Source organism: Glycine max, chromosome 4 (genome assembly GCF_000004515.6).
Source record: "Glycine max cultivar Williams 82 chromosome 4, Glycine_max_v4.0, whole genome shotgun sequence".
NCBI lineage: Eukaryota > Viridiplantae > Streptophyta > Magnoliopsida > Fabales > Fabaceae > Glycine > Glycine max.
The window spans coordinates 11,155,814-11,170,244 of record NC_016091.4 but is presented as its reverse complement, the minus strand read 5'-3'; the positions used below and the strand labels follow the sequence as shown (position 1 = coordinate 11,170,244).

The window sequence follows — 14,431 nt, the reverse complement described above, 5'->3', positions numbered from 1 at the left end:
TTGTACTTTACTAATGGAATGCTTAATTTCTTTCAAATTTCGTGCCCTCCAAGCATTAAACTCGTTTTCCTCTAAAATATTCTGATGCATACAACTAAATCTTTGATTATGTAGGCAAAACCGTGTTTTACCGTGACGTTATTAATGATATATTTTTATGGGCTCCCCAAACGCTGCTTTTCCTCGCCCTCGATTAATATATAAGAATCGGATAGAATGAGTAAAAGGTTTAAGGAAGATAAAACACTATTTTCATTATTTAGCATTAGTAATACACTCTTTAATATATTCATTCTAATATACTTTTTATTGATAATTTAAATTTATCAAACATTTAAAATTATGAGTATCATGCATATTAAATAAAAAATATTCACAAAACTCTATATTTTTTGATAAATTTTAATCAATAATTAATATATATATATATATATATATATATATATATATATTCAGAAAATGTATTAATTATGGTTTGTGCTAAGGTCTAATTCCGTATTTATATATTTATATTTGGACTTATAATTTATATTTTAGATAATAAACTGTAATCTCTTTACAATGTGTTTTCATTTATGAATTAGTAAAAATAAAAATATTATTTTAATATTAAAATTAACTATAAAACTAGTAAAATAAATAAAGATTAAAATATAACATCTTACTCAATTAAAACATTTAAATATATTTTAAATCTATGGAGATACAGGAGTAAGTACTGGTCCACACTCATATTCATAATTTTTTACTTGCAATTAGGGATAAAAATAAATTACATCATCTTTTGACAGCTTATAGCCCAGTCAATTTAAAGTTTTTCTTAGTCTAGCCAATTTAGCAAACACGCTAGATTTAAGTTTTCTTAAAAGCTTTATAGCTAAGTAGGATAGTGTGAGTATTTAGAAAAGTCTACTACTTTTAAAATATTAATATTTAATATATTATATATTATTTTAACCAAGTATTACGTTTCGTATTTAGGGTAGCTTTAATAACCATAAAATGTCATTCAGATAAAAAGCCATAAAATGTACTATTTTTTGTTATTTTAATCGTTTCTAGTATCATAGTATATTAGTCTTTTAATAATGTCTGTAAGCTTATACACCTATTGATTTATTTAAGGATAAATCCATTAACCTATTTAGAACCTTGATATGAAATGGACTTGTAAATAAACTAACAAGTCAGGTTAGACTTATTTAACAATATCCCACACCTTAAAAGGAAAAAAAAAAAAAAAAAACTAAAACAAACTAACATGCATGACAGACTTAAACTATGAAATTATAAAGAAAGGGCTATGCTTAAGCAAACTTAAATGCCAACTTATCCAATAAGTAAAATCTCTATCTAGTTATCACACGTAGCCCTTGTGGATATATGAAGATTAAATTGAAATCTAATTCTTCTATAGCTGCTCAATGAAACTTGAATTACTATATCCCGTTATGTTTTTCTTTATTAAAGTGGTGGTATATGAATTTGAACACAAAAAAATATGAATATTCTAGTAGACTAGGACAGTCCAATTTCTCTATTATTGATTGTTTATTTATGTATATATAAAAAAAGGTACCACAGAAAAATTATTAGTCCACCTGTTGGACGATCCGTACATGCAAATACACATAAAACCAGAACAGGTAAGGAGTTAAGGCACCCTGGCCTCCTCTTATCACTTGTCACTTAATTAATTAGTTCGTATCCTTTCTGTATGTTATGATATTGTTCACTTGGCCATATTTGTTTCTCACCGCATACCCTACCGTTTGGAAACAAAAAGAAAAAACGACTAGTCATTTTCAATATATTTTAAGACACATTAAATCAGTCTTTCTTAATATATAATTAATAAGCTTCAACTTACTTTAAGCTATAGCTTTATTTCTTCTTACTTGACCTAGCTAGATATATATTGGCTGATATATTACCTATATATACATACACACTCACAAAGGTTGGATAATAATTTATTAATTATCACTTATCAGTATATATAGATCCTAGAGTTTCTTTAATTAATAAAGAGCAAGGATCTTCTTGAGCTGACACAAGGAGAATATCAGAAGATGGGGGTACAAGGTCCTTTGGAATACTTATCTGACTTACTTAGCACCAAAAAGAAGAAGAAGAAGAAGCAAGTCCAAACTGTAGCACTGAAAATCAGAATGGACTGTGAAGGCTGTGCACGCAAGGTTAAGCATGTCCTTTCTGGTGTTAAAGGTACTTTTATTAACGGTTAACATTTGTCTGTCGATAAAAAAAAACCTTTTACTAAATTCTATGATCATTTGCAAGATGCTTTTATCTTCTTATTTCCTTCACTTCATCAACTTGTTAATTTTGTTAATGGAAAATTTAAAAACTGATCGGATAGGAGCTAAGTCGGTGGAAGTGGACTTGAAGCAGCAGAAAGCAACAGTGACAGGATATGTTGAGCCAAAGAAAGTGCTTAAGGCTGCTCAGTCTACTAAAAAGAAGGTTGAACTGTGGCCATATGTTCCGTACACTATGGTGGCTAACCCTTATATATCTCAAGCCTACGATAAGAAGGCTCCTCCTAATATGGTGAGGAAGGTGTCTGACACTACCAACATATCAGAAACCACCGTGGACGACCGTTACATACAGATGTTCAGTGATGAAAACCCAAATGCCTGCTCTATCATGTAAAATATTAATTGATTAATATTTGTGGAGTCAATTTCACATTAAATATTATGTAAGAAATAAATACTAGCTACTAAAAACAAAAGGGTATGGTTTTGTACTTTTGTGTAAATTATATATGATAGATAATTTTGCTTGGATTTTGTGCATAATGATTGATGGCTTTGTTGCATACTATTAAAATATAATACAAATTTCTAGAATAGAAAAGAAGATGCTAAAAGCTTACGATTTATTTAGAGATTAAATGTACTGAAAAAATATAAGAGTATTGTTAAGAATAATTTAAAAAGATTTAGAATCTAAGTAAACCGTAGTATTCTAGACTATTGTATAAAGTATAGAAAAATCTATCTTTAGAAGTATGAAGTCACCAATCTTGTTTCCCTATAAATAGGCTTACAATACCTTAATATAATGCATTTGAGAAATCAATATAAATGCTTCCTTCCATTGTCTAAGAGCTACACGGTCACTAAGTCATCCATTACTTCTAATTAATATTTTTAACTACACCTCCATCCTAAACCCTATCAATCATCATCCAACAACTAACTATCTTTTTATTCCATTAAAATACTAACAATGGTACCAGGGCTACATTCGGTCATCTACTGGGTGTAGAAATATTTGTGGAAGCAAAGCTTCATGATGAATAAAAAATGATTCAAAGGTGTTTTGATGATAACAATGATGACAACAAAAGATGATGACAAAGGTGATGAAAAAAAAGCTCAAAAGATCAAAGAACAACTCAAGTGAATCAAAGAACATCTCAAGTGAATCAAGAACAAGTCAAGAGTTCAAGAATCAAGAAGAATTCAAGACTCAAGAAGAAAGCCTACAATCAAGAATCAAGATTCAAGATTCAAGATCTCAAGAATCAAGATCAAGATTCAAGACTCAAGATTCAAGAATGAAGAAAAGACTCAATCAAGATAAGTATTAAAAAGTTTTTTCAAAACTTTGAATAGCACATGAGTTTTTGACAAAACCTTTACCAAAGAGTTTTTACTCTCTGGTAATCGATTATCATATTGTTGTAATCGATTACCAGTAGCAAAATGAGTTTGAAAAAGTTTTCAAACTGAATTTACAACGTTCCAAATATTTTCAAAAGACTGTAATCGATTACAATGTTTTGGTAATCGATTACCAGTGTCCTTGAACGTTGAAATTCAAATTTAAATGTGAAGAGTCACAATGTTTCACTCAAAAGCTTTGTGTAATCGATTACACTTATTTGGTAATCGTTTACCAGTGTTTGTTTCTGAAAAATCTAAAGATGTAACTCTTCAAAAAGGTTTTGACTTTTTCAAATGAGTTTTAAGTTTTTCTAAAAGTTATCACTCTTCTGAATGACCTTCTTGACCAGACATGGAGAGTCTATAAAAGCAAGGCTTTGTTTTGCATTTTCAATCAATCTTTCCAACAACAATCTTGAATACTTTTTCAATCAATCTCTTACAATCCTTTACAAGCCTTGACTCTCTTTGAACTTCTTCTTCTTCTTTGTACCAAAAGCTTTCTGAAGTTTTTTGGTTTTCTAAACCTTGAAAACTTGTGTTATTCATCCTTTTCATTCTCTTCTCCCTTTGCCGAAAAGAATTCGCCAAGGAATAACCGCCTGAATTCTTTTTGTGTCTCTCTTCTCCCTTTTCCAAAAGAACAAAGGACTAACCGCCTGAATTCTTTTGTGTCTCCCTTCTCCCTTGTCAAAGAATTCAACACGACACAGTCTGAGAATTCTTTTGATTCTTCCCATTCCCTAATACAAAAGCGTTCAAAGGTTTAACCGCCTGAGAATTCTTTTGTATCCCCATTCACAAAGTATCAAAGGTTTAACAGCCTGAGATCTTTGTCTTAACACATTGGAGGGTACATCCTTTGTGGTATAAGTAGAGGGTACATCTACTTGGGTTTGACTGAAAACAAGAGAGGGTACATCTCTTGTGGATCAGTTCTAGTGGAGGGTACATCCACTAGGGTTTCAAAGAGAATAAGGGAGGGTACATCCCTTGTGGATCTTTGCTTGTAAAAGGATTTTTACAAGGTTGAAAGAAATCTCAAGGACCGCAGGTCGCTTGGGGACTAGAGGTAGGCACGGGTTGTTGCTGAAACAGTATAAAAACTCTTGTGTGTTTGTTTCCTTCTTCCCTACTCTTTTACTTTCCGCTGTGCATTTAATTTCCGCTTTTACTTTCTGTTAAGTTTCTCTTCTACTCCTCATTCTCTTAACAATTTAGTAAAAGCCTTAAAAGAGTAATTTTTTAATTAGTAAAGGTTTAGGAATAATTAATTCAACCCCCCCTTCTTAATTATTCTGAGGCCACTCGATCCAACAATATCATCCAACTACTTTCAAAGAATTCCACCATATTCTAAAATACTCAAAAGAAAATTTACCTTAAACTATGGCCATTACTATCCAAACTTCATCTATTCTTGTCCTTATTTTCACACGAGAAAATTATGACTATTGGAGCATAAAAAGGAAGACATTTTTTTTGCTCTCAAGATTTATGGGACATAGTAGAAGAATGATTCGTTCCTCCTATGGACACTTCAACTCTTACTACAACACAAAAGAAGGAGTTGAAGGAGAATAAACAGAAAGATTCAAGGGCACTATATGTTTTACAACAAGCAGTAGACAACACAATTTTTCCAAGAATAATGGATGCCACAAATGAAAAAGATGCGTGGAGTACACTGTAGGAAGAGTTTTAGGGCAGCGACAAGGTACGTGCCATTACACTTCAAAGTCTAAGACAAGACTTTGAGTTAATAAAAATGAAGGAGTCTGAGACTATTACAGACTATTGTTCTAGATAAAAGAAATAGTTAGTCAAATAGGGAAAATATTCTTGACAAGAAAATTGTTGAGAAAATTCTTATTTTTATTCTCCATAGATATGATGTAATTGTGACTGCAGTAGAGCAAACCAAAGATTTGTCTACTTTATCAGTGACAGAACTTATGGGTTCTCTTGAAGCGTATGAGCAAAGATTGAAAAGGCACGATGAAGACTCTGTCAAAAATACCTTCCAATCAAAGCTCAAATTAGGATATCAAAATAAAGAAAATGGTGGAAGGAATGATGGAGAAGTTTCTATAAAAAAAATAGAATTCTAGAAATTCTCTAAGACCGATCAAGAAAATATCATCCATGTGGCATCTATAAAAAGACAAGTCACTTAAAGAATGATTGTTGGCATCGTGAAATACCACAATGTCACTATTGTAAGAAATTTGGACATGTGGAGAAGAATTGTCGCAATAAAAACAAGCATCAAGCAAATTTCATCGAAAAGCATGATAATGAGCATTATCTTTTTTATGCTACCTGAGATTCCACTAATGAGATAGGTGGAAACTGGTACTTGGATAGCAATTGCAACAATCACATGGCTAATGATAGAAGCATCTTCAAGGAAATTGACAAAATTGTCAAAGTTCGATTGGGAAATGGAGCCATAGTAAAGTCAAAAGGAAAAGACACTATCATGGTGGAGACAAAGAAAGGTACGAGATTCATCAAAGATGTCTTACTAGTTTCCAATCTTAAAGAAAATCTCTTGAGCATTGGACAAATGATGAAGAAAGGTTATCCTCTTCACTTCAAAGGAGATACATGCACAATGTATGATAAAAATAACAAAAGGCAAGAGATTGCCAAAGTTAAAATGGAGAAAAGAAATAGAAGTTTCCTAATAATCTTCAAATATGCTACCAACATTGTCATGAAAGTCCAAGTTGATGATTCATGTTTGTGGCATCGAAGGTTTGTTCACATCAAGACTCAAGCTTTGAAGTTGTTATATTAGAAAAGTATGATGAAAGGTATGTCATATTTGAAAGAAAATAATGAAGCTTGTAAAGGATGCCTTCTTGGGAAGCAACATAGATTACCGTTTTCAACTGACAAAGCAAGAAAATCTAAATACTTGTTGGAGTTAATCCACACTAACATTTATGAACCGATGAGGACACCATCACTAAACAACAACATATATTTCGTCCTCTGTATTGATGATTTTTCTAGAATGACTTAGGTCTATTTATTCAAAGAAAAATTAGAGGTCTCTAGAATATTTAAGAAGTCCAAATCTCTTGTCGAGAAACAAAACAAAAAACATATTAAAGTAATAAGAAGTGGTTGAGGCAAAGAATATAAATTACACGAGTTTGATAAGTTATGTGAAGATGAAAGCATTAAGCAACAACTTACAATCGCATACTCTCCGCAACAAAATGTTGTGTCTCAAAGGAAGAATAAGGCAGTCATGGAGATGGCTAGATCAATGCTAAAGGAAAAAGGTTTGCCTAATACGTTTTGGGCAGAAGCAATATACACTGTAGTCTACATACTCAAGTCTAACTAAGACAGTCCAAGACAAGACTCATATTTAAGCATGAAGTGGATGAAACCCATAAGCTAAGCATCTAAAAGTATTTGGATCTATTTGCTACACATATGTTCCATATCATAAGAGACATGAGCTACAAGAAAAGACTACAAGAAGAATCTTCTTGGGATACAGTACACAATCAAAAGACTACAGAGTCTACAACTTGCAAATGAAGAAACTTACCATTAGTCAAGATGTTGAAGTTGATGAAAATTATTCTTAGAATTGGGAAGCAAAAAATGTTGCAAAAAGCAATATTCATGTTTTAGTGCAACAATATCAAGAAGAGGTTCAAGAAGTAGCAAAAGAAGCAAGTATGCTTTTGTCACCTCTACAACAACAAGATTCTTCATCAGAGTCTACTCCAAGTCGAGTAAGATCTTTGGTGGATATTTATGAATCTTGCAACACAACTATGATTGATCCTAAATGCTATGAAGAATCCTCAAAGAAGCAAAGGCAACTAAGAAAATCAAACTCGAGTACTACAAGAGAGAAGCCCAAGATGCAAACACTTTTATGAAGGCACTACCAAGAATCAAGTTCAAGCTATGTTTGGAGTTACCGAAATTTGTATCAAGGATGAGTGTTAAAATATGATATAAATTTCTAGAATAGAAAAGAAGAACATAGAAGCTTATGATTTATTTAGAAGTTAAATGTACTAGAAAAGTATAACCTTGTGTTTCGATCAGGAATTTCAAAATTTTGGGGAATTTGAAATGCCTAGAATTTGAATTGCATGAATTTTAATTTCCTTCATTTTTCAAATGTTTTGTTTGGATAAATCAATTCAAATTTCTTCCATTTTAAATTCTTTGTTTGGATAGGGCAATTCAATTTCCTCCATATGCAAAATTTCAGTTTTACATTTTAAATAGATGAAATTTTAATATTAATTAAAAAATAAATATTTTGAAATACAATCTAATTTTGAAATATTAATTAAAAAATATTTTTCAATTTTTAATAATTTATAAATACAAAATATTGATAATTTTAACTAGGGTTGTTTTGCCTGACCACAACCAGTGATGTTTTTAAACTGACATCAACCAAGGCTATCTTTTGGTCGACATCAAATAGGTTTTTTTTGTCAAAGTATGCCGGGAATATTTGTCAGTTGACGTCAGCCAGGGCTATTTTTTGACTAACGTTGGTTGAGTCTATTTTTCAGCCGATGTTGGCTAGGTTATTTTACCAACGTCGACTAGGGTTTGTTTGGCCGACATTGGCTAGGGTATTTTCGAACGACATTGATCAAGGCTATTTTTAGCCAATGTTGGCCTTAAAAATCCTAGTAGACGTTGACAAAAAAATCCACCCAATATCGTCTAAAAAATAGCATGGTCGATGTCGACCAATTGAACCTACCCGATGTTGGCCGAAAAACATCATTGGTCAACGTTGGCCAAAAAATCCCTAGTCGAAGTTGGCTAAAAAATAGCCCTAATCAATGTTGGACAAAAAACCCTACCCAACATCGGCTATAAAATAGCCTTGGCTGATGTTGGCTAAAAATTAGCTCTAACCGATGTCGACCGAAAAAACTCTAGTGGATGTCAACTGTAAGAACCTAGTCGATGTCAACTAAAAATAGTCATGCTCGATATTGATAAAAAAATACCTAGCTGGTGTTGGCAGAAAAAATCCTAGCCAACATCAACCAAAAAACCTAGCTAATGTTTTTAAGATATACCTTTGGCTGATGTCAGCCAAAAAACCCTAGTCGATGTCAACAAAAAAATCCTAACTGATGTCAGCTAAGAAAATCTAGTTGACATCAGCCAAAACACCCTAGCTAACATCGACTAAAAAATAACCCTAGTCGATATTGGTTAAAAAATAGCTTTGGCTGATGTTGGCTAGGAAAACTTAGCTGACGTCAACTGAAAAACCCTAACAGATGTCTACTCAAAAGTTAGTCATGACCGATGACAGTAGAAAAAATCTAGTCAACGTCGGCCAAAAAAATCATTGGTCAACATCAACTGAAAAAAGTTGGATGACAATGGCCAAAAAAATCTTTGGCCGACGTTAGCAAAAATTTCTCATGATTGACGTCAATGAGAAAATAACTCTAACCAACATCATCTAAAAAAATCTTAGCCGATATCGGTATAAAATATCTTTGGTTGACATCATACAAAAAAATTATGACCGAAAAAATCTCGATCAACGTCAGTGAAAAACAACTTATGTCGATATTTATCGTAAAAACTTTGGTCACTCATAGTCGTGAGTGTTGAGCGAGAAAGAGTCACGAGTAAGAACGTGAGTTAGAGTGAGCATCTTCGATAAAAGAATTTCAAATTCTATATTTTTTAAGAGAATTTGAAATCCCATTATTTTAGTCAATCAAAATGATTTATAAAAATATCAAAAATTGAATCTCCTTTCAAATCCTCTATCCAAGCAAGCTATTTTATTATGAATCATTTTAAATTCCTTGAAAAAATAAATGTTTCTACTGAATTGCTCTATACAAACACATTATAAGAGTATTATTAAGAACAACTTAGAAAGATTTAAGACCTAAGTAGACGGTAGTATTCTAGACTATTGTATAAAATTTAAAAAAATCTATCTCTAGAAGTATGATGTCACCAACCGTACTCCCCTATAAATAGGCTTACAACATCTTAATGTATTGAGTTTGAGAAATCAATATAAACTCTTTCTTCTATTGTCTAAGAGCTACACAACTACTAAGTCATCTATTACTTCCAATTAATATTTCTAACCAAACCTCCATTCTAAACCCAACTATCAATCACCATCCAACAACTAACTATATATCTTTCTATTCCACTAAAATACTAACACATACTTTCATTATCTTAGGCATAATGATTGATTGGTGGGAAGCATTAACAATTAAATGGGTAGATGAACACTAAGGGGATCTCAAGGAACAGCAACTCAGACCATCGTCATTGTTACATTTTAAATTCATGTCAGTGACATTTTGTTTGTATATGTGTGTGGTTTTGTTCCGTTGCGTGTTTGGCAGGGCATTGGCCTCTATGACGGGTTTCTCCTTCTTCCCCTCAGAGAAGTCGATCAGCTCGTAGCACTTCAATGAAGTAGAACAATTAGAAACCTTATTATTAACTTGGAAGATTGATTTTGTTGGTTTCTTTTCGAAAGTTAAGCACTTCGTTTAACAATTGGAAGGTACTACTGGGTATACTGATCAATACACTTTGAAAGTTAAAATCGATGTAAAGCTGACGGTAAGTGTAATTTTGCGGCTTTTGCGATTTAGTAGCGATGTCTGGTTCACACTAAATCGTGAATTTTTTGTAGTGAGACATATTTTTATTGTAGGAAATGCAATTTAATATCATGAGCAATTTAGTATCATGGACCTGGTGACAAGAAAAAAGAGAGATTCAATCAATTTGTCACAACACAATTTTAATTATGATTTGGGTATAAATATATTATTTATGCTTATATTTTAAACTCAAGATTTTAATATCCCGAAAATAATTGACGTATCAGAATTTTAATATTTATGATTTAATTCACAATTTTAATTTCGTAAAATAAATATGTTATTTTGAAAATGATTAATAAGAAGTTGAAATATAAAATGTACATGTAATATAAAACGTATGCATGATTTCTATATTAAAATACTTTGAATGTGAGGATAATTTTTTCATTATTAAAATATTTTGGTGACATATGAGAAAAGAAAAAACCAAAAGAAAAACAAAGAAACAGAACTAGAATCTGCTTATTTCATTACTGTGCACTCCTTCTCCATGTACTATCAGCTTTTTAATAAGACTTGTTTCGTTTCATTACTGTGCACAGCTCAAGATGATTGATCAACAACTTGCCCTGCCAGTCCCGACAAAGACCTCCAAATATCGTCCACGTTTAAGGCGACTCCATCTTTGAGTTATACAAAATATAATAATTGATAATAAAAATAAGTAATTTGCTCAAAATAAACTTATTTAATTAAGTCTTAATTTCAAATTTAGTCTTCCTATTACTTCAGCTCACGAATTTGGTCTCCTGTAATTTAATTCACTAATTGAGTCTTTCATTTTTTTGCGATACCGTTATTTTAATCTTGAACTCCAAAATTAAACATTAGACCATTAATTGCTTACATTGACCGTTCGTATTTTTATTTGACGTTACCTTTTGTTTCCTTCCACTCTCAGTTCCCAGCTAGCCTCTTATTCAATCTCACTTCTTGTTATGTTACAATTTCGCTAGGTCTGACTCCATGAGATGGAAGCGGAGAAATTGCATTTCAGTTATTAATAGTAGGAGTTGCTTGGTGCTGGAAAAAAAAATAAACAGATAGAGATACTTGTTGTTTGCTTAGGAGATGAAGGTTGACGCGGGTGTGTGGTGTGGGACAATGAGGATAAGGCCATGCTTGGGGGTGGTTGAGCTTTGGAGTTTCTAATGGCAAACTGGTTGTCGAATGAGAGTTTTTTAATGGCAGTTGGGAGTGAGGAGGGGCTGCAGACAAGCTCTCTGATATGGTGGAATGTCCCAACATCTCCAATTTCAGTTGGAACTACTTCATTTTCTGGCAGCTCTCACAGTCCAAATCCAGTGACTGGGTTCTAGGTTGGGGAGACGGGTGCTGCAAGGAACCCAGCGAGGAAGAGGGTGCTGTAAGAAAAGGAACAATGAGGCTTCTATTAGAATTAATGTCTCATGTGAATGACATGTGACTTATGTAGGGACTAATAAGTAAATAATTAACGATTGAGGACTAAATTGTAATTGGGATTAATAGGAGAAATTTCTAGAACTAACTGCTACTTGATGGGAGTAGTGGTTATAAAAGGGGCTTAATACCCACTAACGTGAAATAAGGTCCCTTCTTGACCAGAAAAGTGTTCTCTCTCACTATAGTTATCACGAACGGAGAGAGGTAGAAAAGAAAGGTCTAAGGAAGTGAAATCTTATTTCTCTCCTCTTTCAAGGAAATCAAAGTACACCGGAAAGAAGTCTTCCTATGGAAAAAGGTACAAGCCTTCCTATGGAGAAAGGTACGTATTATCTATTTATCTATTGTTTGTGAGAATTATAGGTTTCAAGATCCTGTTGTTTCCTATAATTGATAGTCTAGGAAACCCCTTAAGAATTTTTACATGTGGTATCAGAGCTATGTGTTATGAAATTTATGATTATCCAAAAATGATTTAATTTATCCCAGTTATGCATCAATCCTAATTATGAAATCTAGGGATTTTTTTTTCCGCTGCAAGTATGAAATCTTATATTGAAAATGGTATCAATTAAGTTAATGAATACGTAAAATTATATTATTTTTTATTGTGTTCAATGAACAAAAACCTATGATGTTTGTACGTAATTGATACTTTGAATTGGATAAATTAAATTTGGAGGAAGATTTTAAATTTATATTTTTTGTACAATTTAATTTGATGATAATGAATGGTGTTGGCTTTTCCTTAAACATATATTGAATGGAGAAAGAAAGCCATGAAAGTTGCAGAGTTTTTTTTTATTTGTGATGGAAAAAGCGCAGCCCCGCATGTATGTTACGTTTATGGTTGGGGTGAAGGAATTTTGGAAATTACGTTTTGGAGAAAGGGAAAGAAAAGCAAAAAAATTTCCACCGTCCGTGAATTGTTTTATTTTGAAAAGTTGCTGCAATATGTACGTTAGGAAGGAAATTTTGGAAATTGCTATTTGCAACCTTATTTTTTATATTTCCAATCCCACTTGCTTATTTTTTTCCAAAAAATGATTATTAAACGTGATTAAAGGATTGAAAGTTTATGTTCTTTAATTAAATTAATGTGAATGTTTTGCAATTATTGGTAGCAGTAAATATATGTATATGCTACATATTTGCTTGAACGTGTTTGAATGCAAAAACACAAATAAATGCAAACATTATTTTATGGCCTGAAAAGAAATTAATAGAATGACTATGAATTGTTAATAGCAATAAGTATGTGCAGGCCATATATATTTGGTTGGAATTAAATGTATGCTAAATTTGTTAGTCACCAAAGTGGTCAAATTTGTAAGGTTATTTAATTCCAAATTAATGATTATTTCAATTATATTTGGTTGGAATTAAATGTATGTTGAATTTGTTAGTCACCAAAGTGGCCAAATTTGTAAGGTTATTTAATTCCAAATTAATGATTATTTTGATTACTCATAGAATAATGTATGCTAAATTATATGATTATTGGTTTATGGGTAATTGAAATTCATTGTTATAAGGCATTTATGGATCGCCCAAAGGTTGATTAGTTGTTCTTATAATTAATGAATATATTGTAGGCAATTTGTGTGTATCATTAGTTTTATTTATATGCCCAAAGGAAATAGATACTACTAATTGGTGCATATTTAATTACCAAATAATGTTAAAATTTTATTAGCATCATTATGTTTGTATGTTGTGTGTTGGTGTATCACCCAAAGGAGAACATCAATATACATTGACCGTTATTTGAATGAATCATATGTATGACATGCATTTTATGTCTCAAAACACTTATGTGAATTTTATTATGTAATACATGTTTTGAATTCATTGGATTCTTATGTATCATATGTGCCAATTTTAATGGGCTTAACTTCTCTAACAGAAATGAGCAAGTCCAATTTCACCTCAGTGTTTTGGATCATGATCTTGCTATGTTGGAAAAGAAGTTTGTTACTATTATTGATGCTAGTAGCAATGAAGAGAAACCCACTATAAAGATTGGGAAAGATCAGATAGACTCAGCCTAATGTAAATGAGAATGACTTGCAAATAGTATTAAGACAACTCTCCCTAAAATCGAAAGTGCTAAAAAGTTTATGTGATTAGTGGGAGAGCACTCTCAAACAGCTGATAAGTTTGTTGCTAGGACATTAATGAGTACATTGGTCACCATGCAATTTGATGGTTCACGTACTATGTATGAACATGTCATTGAGATGACAAACATTGCAACAAGACTTAAAACCTTGGGAATATAATTGTTGTGAATGAGAACTTTCTTGTTCAGTTTATTCTTAACTCATTACTGTCTGAGTTTGGCCCATTCTAAATGAGCTATAATACCATGAAAGATAAATGGAATATGCATGAATTGCACAATATGTTAGTTCAGGAAGAAATGAGGCTTAAGAATCAAGGAAGTCACTCAGTCCATTATGTTATAAGCCACCAAGGGAATCAAGGAGCTGAAAAGAAATTTATGAAGAAGCATGATAAAGGCAGAGGGTAATTAAAAATTAATACTCTTTGCAAATTCAGAGGAAGGTATCAAAGAGAAATAATTGTCAATTTTGTAGGAAATCAGAACATTTCCAAAAGGATTACCTAAAGTGC

General features: G+C 32.0%; 1 protein-coding gene across 1 annotated transcript; it reads left to right on the top strand.

The window, feature by feature from the left end:
• Positions 1-1,861: 1,861 nt before the first annotated feature.
• On the top strand, positions 1,862-2,965 carry LOC100782955 (heavy metal-associated isoprenylated plant protein 24). The gene is made up of 2 exons (XM_003522767.5): positions 1,862-2,226; positions 2,381-2,965. Exons 1-2 carry the CDS (start codon positions 2,073-2,075, stop codon positions 2,674-2,676), a joined length of 450 nt encoding a protein of 149 aa, XP_003522815.1. The 5' UTR covers positions 1,862-2,072; the 3' UTR covers positions 2,677-2,965.
• The last annotated feature ends 11,466 nt before the right edge of the window (positions 2,966-14,431 follow it).

Bases quoted from the DNA above. Each gene is read 5' to 3' on its own strand.
- LOC100782955 (XM_003522767.5), top strand. From the start codon at position 2,073: ATGGGGGTACAAGGTCCTTTGGAATACTTATCTGACTTACTTAGCACC. The intron at 2,227-2,380 runs GTACTTTTATTA...CTGATCGGATAG, and splicing joins TGTCCTTTCTGGTGTTAAAG to GAGCTAAGTCGGTGGAAGTG.